Consider the following 10,729-nt stretch of genomic DNA (forward strand, 5'->3'; position numbering starts at 1 on the left):
ATATATATTTATATATATATATATATATATTCTTTTAAAATGTCCAAAAACTTGGAATCAAAAGTTCTCATATCAAAAATAATAGTAACTTTTTTCTTCGCCAAGATCTATAATGCTTAACACAAAGAAAAAAAATTCAATTAATTTAACAGGATTTAGTTTTCAGAACTGACTTCATCCAGCTGGCCACAATATTCTAAATGCCTGCAAATTTAATCTTTGATGAGGATGTACTAGAACATTCCATCTTTGCTGCTATTAATCTAATATCAAAATAAATGCATTTATTAAGTGCTTTTAAGTCATCTATAAGTGTGAATCTACAGTATCACCCAGTAAACCTGTATTCATTTTCATGTTTGGTATAAACTAAAACACAAAACTGAATTATAAGATTTTTAAACCTAGAAGAAACATTAATGATTATTAAATTTCTTCTTTTTACAGATGAAGAGACTGAGATTCAAGAGGTTAAATAACTGCCCAAAGTCAACTTTCTAGTTCCTGAGGAAGTCATACCTAGAGCACAAATCCCCTAATCTACTAATAAATGTTCACTGAATGACTTTTTAAAATATCATCAGCTTATATGCAAAATGAACCCATAAATTATTTTTTTTCTTACCTCCATCTCAGATTTTCTTGTTGATTCTTGAATTCCCAATTCTTTTAATTTGCGTGCTTTTTCAAGCTGTGCTTTAAGTTGTACTGCTAAATCCTTTAAAAATAAAATTAGAGCTTTTATTACATTTTTATGACCCTGCTATCTCAATCACAATTTTCTCATAATTATCAACAATGTACATTTTTATTTTTACTATGAAGACCAATTAAAGTATATGCATTTGAAGAAATCACACTTAACTTATGAATGATATCATTTGTAATTTCTTACATAGGATAAATCTCATATGTTATAAGGAAAAAGGTTATTAGAACCACTTAAGCACATCATGATATTTAAGCCATCACCTACTTCACCACCTACACACACTTAAAATCAAAGCCTAGAATTGATTTCATTTTTTTCTGTTTGGCTAAGGAGTTTTAGATAAAATAGCATGTAAAGCAAGAAACCATAAAGCGAAAAATTAAAACAGATTTATGTGACAATGTAGAAACAATATTACATCCTACAATGGTTCAATGAACAAAGAAATACTTCATTTTAATAGCAACAGAATGGACTACCTTCTCACTGACTATCTGAACTACTGCCTTTGCTCTATCAACACTCAACTCTATTGGTTCTATTTTTCTTGAAAACTGTTCAAATCTGTTCCAAAGTCCAAAATGACCCATGATAAGGCATAGAGTAAATGTGTGGCATGCAAAGCATATGACTTTTCTTGGCATAAGAGAACAAAACTAGAAATAATTTCTGAATATTTATAACAGCATGAATATTTTGCATTTTATATGTAATCTCAAAATCCCTTGTTTCATTTTGAAAAGCTTATATATTTATATATGCGTGTGCACATGCACGTGAAGCTTATTCAACACCAGAGAAGCTACACTACACTATGAACAAACCTTCCCAATTTAGATGGGGTCATTCTACTAATCTGTTTTCAGACACTATACTTTGGAGGTAGGAGGACAAGGAAAAGAGAAGGTTAAAGGTGAGTGTTTGGGTTTTTATGCAATATTAAAATAATGTATTGATTATAAAGCAAGAAAGCAAGTGTTTAACAAGTAACAGTATTATAATGTTCCCTGATACCCTTGATCAGTGATGGGCAAACTTTTTAAAGAGGGGGGTAAAGGAAAGGAAATGCTCATCTGTCAGTCTATTTCTAAGGCAACTCTTTCAAAGTTTCATTGTATCCGGATAGAACATTTCAGGGGGCCCACATCTAGCCCGCAGGCCATAGTTTGCCAATCACTGCCCTTGATGATTAAAAACCTCTTCCAAAGCTATTTCATTCATGAATCATTAAGAAGTGAGAATTTAGGTAAAGTTCCTTCCATAAAGATAAGCTTTACATCAATGTTTTTTCAAGAAATGGTTATTTTACTAATACATTGCTGGTGGAGTTGTGAATTGATTCAACCATTCTGGAGAGCAATTTGGAATTATGCCCAAAGGACTATAAAAGAATGCATACCTTTGATCCAGCAATACCACTATTAGGTTTGAATCCCAAAGAAATAAAAAGGGAAAGGATTTATTTGTACAAAAATACTTACAGCTATACTTTTTGTGGTGGCAAAGAATTGGAAACTAAAGGGATGTACCTCAATTGGGGAAAGGCTGAACAAAATGTAGTATATAATGGTGAAGGAATACTATTTTGCTATATAAGGAATGATGAAGACAATTTCAAAAAGAAGGGGAAAGGGGGCAGCTGGGTAGCTCAGTGGATGGAGAGCCAAGTCTAGAGACAGGAGGTCCTGGGTTCAAATCTGGCTTCAGACACTTCCCAGCTGTGTGAACCAAGGCAAGTCACTTAACCCCCATTGCCTACCCCTTACCATTCTTCTGGCTTGGAACCAATACACAGTATTGATTCCAAGATGGAAGGTGAGGGTTTATTTAAAAAAAAAAAAAAGAAGAAGAAGAACTGGAAATACCTAATGAAAAGTGAAATGAGCAGAACCAGAATAACATTATACACAATAAAACTGAAATATTGTAGAAAAATCAAATGTGATTGACTTTGTGACTAATGCAATACAACAATCCAGGACTATTCTGAAAAAGAATGCTATCCACCTCCAGAAAAATAACTGTTTGAGTAGAAAGGCAGATTAAAACATATGACTTAACACTTGATTATCCGGGTATGTGATTTGGGGTTTTGACTTTATAAGATCACTTACGAAAATGAATAATATGGAAATGTTTTACTCAGTGGTTCCCAAACTTTTTTGGCCTACCGTCCCCTTTCCAGAAAAAATATTACTTAGCCCCCTGGAAATTAATTTTTTAAATTTTAATAGCAATTAATTGGAAGGATAAATGCACCTGTGGCCATCACCGCTCCCCTGGATTGTTGCAGCACCCACCAGGGGGCGGTAGCGCCCACTTTGGGAATCCCTGTTTTATATGATAATACATGTATAACCCAGACTGAACTGTTTGTCATCTCCAAGAGAGAAGAGACAAGAAGAGAAAGAGATAACATGAATCATATAACTTTGGAAAACTTGGGTGGAAATTTGTCATTAAAAGAAAGGGGGAAAAAAAAAAAGAAATGGTCATTTTCAATACTGTGTGACTATATATACACATTTATGGAAATTAGAAGAAAAGTTTATATGCTACCTAAAAAGTACTTCAGGAACTAAACCTTTTCATAAAAATCACAAACTAAATAGCTTTGTTTAGGTCACTTCAGGGCAAATCAATGAACTTCTCTGGGCTTCTATTTCTCCACTTATTAAAGGCAAAGGTTGAAGACTAGACGATCTACAAAGTCCCTATATATGGTTTTATGAGGCTCAAAAGAAGTAACATAATACTCAGTACTCTATGAAAACAATCAATAAAATTCTTACCATTTTCCCCATTAATTCTGCCTTGATAATCTTGGCTCCAAGTTTATTCATCTCATCTTCACTTAGGAGGTGGATCGGTTCATCTTCTAAATTGCATCTGATTAAAAAAAAATAGTGTCAAGGTAAAAAATAGTATTATTTTTAAATCATCTTTTAAACGTAATTGATCAAAGCTATTAGGCATTTATAGAATACCAGTACCAAAAAAACACTAATAATGAATACTGACATTCCTCAAAGTTATGAGGGTCATTACTGTACTCTCCAAATTGTACTGTGGCTTTGGTACATGTTGAATACAAGGAAAGCGAAGGAAACAATGAAAAAATTTCATGCTACTTTTGATGACTTCACAAAAGTATTTGATAACTACTGGTGGACAAGTTCTGGCAGCTGTAAAAGTCATCTGACCTCTCCAATTCACCAACATTTTAATGTTGCTTGGATGGTTGCTCAGAGAAGGTAATTTTGTCCAGTCTAATACATTCCCTAATATCAATGGGGAAAAACAATTACCTATCTCACTGAGAATTCATCGTAGCCTACACATCCAGGCTTACATATTTAAGGAGGGACTTAAAAAGAAGAATAAAAATAGAGTTTTTGAAATTTTATAACTTTAAGCTCAAAAAACCCAACACAATCAATATTTCCAGAAACTTCCCAGCAAGAATATGGATAGTTTTACTCTAAAAAAGAAAAACAAATGTAATAATTATAAATCCCTATTTAGAGACAACTTGGCATTATGCACTTCAACATATCTCATGGTAAAATTACTGTCATTTCAAACCTGCCGTGTTCCATGCAACTCAGCATTCTTTCTCTGACTATGGCACCCAAAGTAGAAACGGTGATATGATTATCATCTTTGATATCAATGTCAAATATAAAAACATAACCCTAATTATTTCTCCTCTGAATTCCTAGATCAATATCTGCTATGACACATCAATTTTAAAGCTATTAGTCATTTGTCTTCATTGAAACAAAAAATATTTGTATTTGTGAAGGCAAAAAGATATCCTATGATTAAGGAAGCATGTCACCTCTATTTAAAATTGTAAATTCCTAAAAGGCAAGAACTAAATCCCACATACCTAGCACAGAGCCTCAGATCTAACATAGAGTACATAATGTTTACTAAAGAATATTCCCTATATGAGGCAACTAGGTGGTACAGTGGAGAAAACACTGGGCCTAGAGAAAGGAAGACCTGAGTTCTAATTTGGTCTCAGACATTTAATAGATATGTGAATATGGGAAACTTCTCAACTATAAAATGAGGACAGTAATAACATCAAATAAAATCTTTGCAATACTATAGTATAGTGTCTAGCACATAATAGATACTATATAAATGCCTATTCTCATCCTTTCCCCCCTCTTCCATATTTTATTTTTTCCTTGAATTATATAAAATTGATTTTGCATACAATGAATTTATGACAACATCAGACTTATTCTAACATATCAACCTCCAGCCACCTCTCTGCTGAATGAAGTCCAAATTTTTACTTCTTTCTTCAAATTCTCAATCATATTTGTATATACCACACTTATAAAAGAAAACTAAACCCTTCCACATTACTGAAATTATAGCCATGCAAAGGAAACATCCTCAAATCCCATCTACTTCAGTCTTCAGAATTCCCCTGAATTATTGACCATTCTCTCCTGCTTCTATTTAGTCATTCCTTGACAAGGCAAATCATTCATCGATTTTCATTGGTCTAGTTGATTGACCAGTTTTACATCACAGCTTTCCAACATTATCATAAGGACATAATTAGAAAGTGACACTATATATCTGTACATATAAAATTTCCTGAATAATATCCAAAATATGATACAGAATTATATTAAAACTTGAGTCTATTTATAACAAGGAATTGCTTTTTCAAAGATGAAATCTTTTTGGAAGTGTGAAAGACTTATTTTAAATGATAACATTTCAAATGCAAAGATAATGTTGGTACTGATCTCTATAGAAATTTCTCCAACCATCTCTTTCCATTTAAGACAACAGTGTAAATAAGAAAACAAAAAATTTTTTCAATGAAACAAACTCAAGAAAATCCATTTGCTCTTCTCATTTTCCCTCAGTCTACATTCTGAAAAGCAATTAGAATAAATAGGCGTACTGCATTAGTGTGAGCAAAAATTATTTTGTTACTTTTTTACATGTCTATAAGTTGATTCTACTCTCTATATTCTTATCTGCTTTTTTAGGGCTGAAAAAAAATAGTATTGGCCTTGCTGTCAAATGATATTCTAATATATGTAATACATATATATATAATTTTTGTTCTGTTTTAAATGAAATTAATTTGTATTTCAGTATATATAAGATTTCCATGACCAAAATCTTGACATTCTAAAAAACAAGATATTACTCAATTTGCAATCTCTTTCCAGTTCTTTTAATTTCACAAAATATCTGTACTGAAAACTCTTACATTCTTTGGATAATTATCATTATCAATATTTGTTAAGTAGTTACACATATATCTTATACATGTAGAGCAATTATACTTCAAAACCTAAGCAAATAAGATGTTCCAACATCTAGATAGTGGTTTTTAAATTATAATCTTTCCTCATACATGAGAGGCTTTGTTTCACTCTTGTTTTCCTTTCTGTCTTATTACTGATCTTTTCTTTGCTTTCTATTCCTTTGGCTATTTGACCTAACAGAGGTTCCTTTCCAACAAAATTGACTTCTCCTCACTTAATGCCAGTCATCCAATTATTTATATGAAAAACTAAGGAAGAAATGGAATAGATCAAGAATTGTCTCTACAATAATCCCACAAAACTTCCTCTCATGGTCCTTTAGGGGCTAACACTAATTAAACCACAGGAAAACAACAGTGTCAAGGATGTTGTTTGCTATTAGAGCAGCCCCATGCCTTGCTGGCCCCATTCCAGCTGGGTCACCAACAACAAGGAAGGAAAAAGAAACAATAATTTTTACTTGACTCAGTATCATTTCCCCTTTCTTTGCACATTTTGAAGTTTTCAATAAGCCACATGCCTATTGTAACTGCTCAATCTTTCCATCCATTCAAGTGTGTCCTTACATGTGTGAAAAGTAACTAAGCATTTCAAAACAGAATATAAATGGCCTGAGACTTAGTGAGACTAAACGACCTGCACCATAGTTAACTCAGCAGATCCAAGATATAAACCCAGATCTAGTAACTTTCAATTCAGTCTCCTCCACTCATACTTTGTCTCAAAAAGGATCTTTCAAGGCTGCATTTTAATAGTTTCCAATTCTTGCTTATTTCACAGAGAAAACCAAATATAAATGATACTTAACTGCTAAACCATAGCTGATCATAAAACAGAGTTATAAAAAGGTCATATTTCATAAAATGTAGACCTATAAAGATCATCTAGTCCAACCTCATTTTAAAAATGAGTCAAAATTTAATTGCTTCAAGGTAACACAACCAATTAGTTGTCCATACTTCATTTTCTAAAAGGACAAATGGCCTCTAGCGAGGGGGAACCCAACTGCCAAGGCAGTTCATTCCACTATTGAGTAGTTCTAATTGTTAGAAAGTTTTTCCGGATATCAGTCTAAATTTTCCTCTTTGCAGGGGTATGCAGAGTATGTAGTGAGAATTAGCACCACTGGTATGAGGATTTACTAAAACTGTTTTCAGAGCTGTTCATTCACCTTTGGTGTCTATCTGTCACCCCACTCTCACTTGTGGCTCCAAGAATACTGGAGAGCAAATATTCAAACCTAGGTACTCAATTCCCAATCAACAACCTAAACCAATATATGGCATTTATTAAGACATAACATAATAGTACTGACATAAAAGTCTTGCACTTGGATTCAAAAAATCATCTAAACATGTATGAGATGGGCTAGAAGTAACCAAAGGCCAATTCATGAGCTGAGGAAGATTTCAACTCAATAATAATTAGTCGACAATCAACAAGAATGTGACAGAGCACTATAAGAGGGGAGACTAGATATTTAAGGTGTGGTCACCAAAAATCGATTAACTCGATTTCAAAATAAAATAGACCCAAGTCAGGATGACTTTTATGGTAGTTTATTTACAATTAGGAAGGTTGAGGATAGGGAAGTTGAGAGAGAGAAACTCTGGCCCGGACCAGAGGCCTGAACCAGGTAGGAATTTAGAGGCCCCAGCAGAGGGGCACAGAGGTTAACTAAACAAGGCTTCTAGCCACAAGGCCTCCTCCAATAAGAGAGGACTCCTTAAGGCAAGAGCCTCCAGAAATGCCAAGGGAAGAGAAAGAGGGTCAGCCTAACTTACCCACGTGACAATTCAAAGGGAAGCAGTCTGAGGTCTCACCAGAGATCCTTCAACATCAAGTTCAAAGCACCAACTCCTCCACAGGAAGTTACCATCATATTTAAAAGATCGGATCTTTCATTTCCTGTGTCCACCTCCAATTTCAAGTGGTCAAATGGCAGCCTCAACACTGTTTGGACTGCCCAAAGGGAAGTCCCTTGTTTTTGATTTGTTACTTACTATCAGGTGTGGGTAACAGACCTCCCCCTCCCCACTTAATTCTAAGTTGGGTGGGGTGACATTATTCCTGGTGGCTAGAGTCTGAACAAATGAATGAGGGTGAGCTCATTCCATTTACAGCACCTATTAAGTGCCAAGCACTGTGATAAGTGCTTGGGATACAAAGACAAAATTGAAACAGCTCTTGCCAGCAAAAAGCTTAGAATCTAGCCAGAAGGTAAATAACATGTATATTTATGTATGAATTTATAATCTAAAGAAGATATACTTATATACACAAATACTATCATATCAAGTTATAGCTAAAGTGAAGTTAAAATGACAGCTTGAAATCAATATTCAGTTTTCCTTATCTTTAAGCAAGCAAAGAAAAAATGCCTGTCAATATGAAGGTCTAAGTGGATACATTTACTCAGTTTGGGAATTCAAAGAGTATAAATTATATAAGTGAAGTAATCACTGCATCTCTTATAGTATCTAATTTTAGTATTACCAGGTACTTTAATAATAGTGACTAAATATCAAATAAAGTGAGGTTTTAAAATGAGTTGTTTGGGAAACAATAAGTGAAAAAATATTGTTATTATCCTAGCAAAGATACTATTATTCAGGATAAAAACACTGTTACAGATTCAATTTTCCTAAGCTTTTGTAACAATGAACAGATCCTTTGAAGGACACATTTATCACCATGACAAACAAAATTAAGACCAGAAAGAAAAAATACATAGGTATTTCTCATTTTCTAGAATAATATTTTCTACGCAAACCTATAAAACAAATCATACTGTTGCACTAACTTCAACTATAAAACTGGTGCACTAAAAGAAAAAAAAAATCTCTGATAAAATTAAAAACTTTTGAGAATAAGGGGTTTAAATGGGCCTCAGTCCCAAGACATTTTTAATTTGCCAGCAAATCAACAGCACTATGTCTACTAGACCTACTTTATAAAACATTAATATAAAAAAAGGGTTCATAATCATTTCTCAACCACAGAAAGTCAAGTCATGGTTTCTTCCATGTTTAAAGATTCTAAGGTTCTATCTAGCCATAGCTGACAGACCTTTGCCCTCTTTTTCCTCCTTTCCAACTACGATATTGTAAAATCTCCAAATAGACACTAGTAGACCAAAGTAGATAGTCCCAACTACAGATATCAACATATCAGATAACACATGAACTACATTCCTTTTAAATTTGAGGCTTTACACCATATAAATTGTATTACTCCCCAATGTTATCAAGTAAATAAATTCTAAGTTCTGCATACTTAGTTTACTTAAAATGAGATTTTTATTTTCCTTTAGCATAGCCTCCATTTGAAAATTCCTAAAAAGCTTATTCATATCTAGCATTACCCAATGAATATTAACCTACACAACCCCAACCACCACAGAAAGCAAAAAGAAAAATGACAAATAAATTTCCAGGGAGAGCAAATTCAGAATTCAAAATCATAGTACCCACTGCTAAGAGAAAAAATTTCAAATGTTCAAGGCAAAGAGCAACCAAAAAAGATGAGAGAGGAGTTCCGGGTTAAGATGGCAGCAGAGTAAGAAGTAGCTCTTAACCTCTCCTGACCAAAACACACAAAACTCCTCAAGGGGACATAAAAACAAGTCCAGACGAACGGAGGAACCCCACAACAGGGCACAGCGTGGAAGGTACGTGGAATCGAGGCATTTCCATGCTATAAAGGGGTGAAACAGCTCTCACTAAATCGCGGGCTGAGCAACCACCCCACCCCGACCCCCTCCACACACAACACCTGTAGCACTGAGGCCAGCTAAAAAGAAATAGAGCAAGTTTGGGGCACCCATCGAGTCATTGGCAGCTCCGGGGCCTGTTCCTGAGAGCAGCAAGATTTAGGACCCCAAAAAACTAACGAACGCACACTAAATCTGAGCGCGGGAGCAGGGCGCCGAGAGCGGACACAGGGCGCAGAGCACAGGCTCAGAGCGCAGGCACAGGCGGAGTCGTGGGTGGAGGCAGACACAGCCACGAGCTAAAGCTCTGAAACCCTGAGTGGGGAACCAGTGCAGACGGGTATACGACTGTGGAAGCAGAGCCCTGAGACTTGTAAAGAAACCTCCGGCAGATGATCAAGCAAGGGGGTCCACCAGGGGGCTTGACCGTGGACAGACCCTGAGCTCAAGGATAAACCTGAGAAGCTGCTGGGCTAACTATGGCTACCCAGTCTCAGGAAGTTCAGAAGAGAAAGATTAACAACAAGAAAAAGAAGTCTTTAACACTCAACAACTTTTACACAGAGAAAATCCAGACAACCGAGCAAACAGAGGAGGAGAACAAACAAGCATCCGGACCCTCCTCAAATAAGGAAAACTCCTCACAAGCTATGGAAAAGTTCAAAACTGAGATTTTGAGGAAAATGGAAGAGATCTGGCAAGAAAATAACTGTTTAAAAGGTAGAATCTTGCAATTGAACACCAGAAATGACCAGATTGAAAAGGAATACCAGAAGATTATGGCCGAAAACAAGAAGATTATGGCCGAAAACCAGAAGATTATGGCTGAAAACCGAAAGGTTATAGCTGAAAATCAATCCCTAAAGGCTAAAATTGAGCAAGTAGAAGCTAATGATCTCTCAAGACAACAAGAACAAATAAAACAAAGTCAAAAGACTGAAAAAATAGAAGGAAACATGAAATATCTCAATGAGAGAGTGACAGACCAAGAAAACC

The 10,729-nt window shown here is 34.9% G+C and overlaps 1 protein-coding gene across 1 annotated transcript in view; it reads right to left on the reverse strand.

The window, feature by feature from the left end:
• CWF19L2 (CWF19 like cell cycle control factor 2) overlaps positions 1 to 10,729 on the reverse strand; it is a 162,587-nt gene that overhangs the window by 73,866 nt on the left and 77,992 nt on the right. Inside the window, exons 11-12 of the mRNA XM_044669061.1 lie at positions 3,505 to 3,601; positions 626 to 718 (exon numbers count right to left, since the gene is read on the reverse strand). Coding sequence (XP_044524996.1) covers positions 626 to 718; positions 3,505 to 3,601 — 190 coding nt within the window. The remainder of the gene's footprint in view (positions 1 to 625; positions 719 to 3,504; positions 3,602 to 10,729) is intronic.

This window comes from Gracilinanus agilis, chromosome 3 (assembly GCF_016433145.1).
Source record: "Gracilinanus agilis isolate LMUSP501 chromosome 3, AgileGrace, whole genome shotgun sequence".
NCBI classification, from domain to species: Eukaryota; Metazoa; Chordata; class Mammalia; order Didelphimorphia; family Didelphidae; genus Gracilinanus; species Gracilinanus agilis.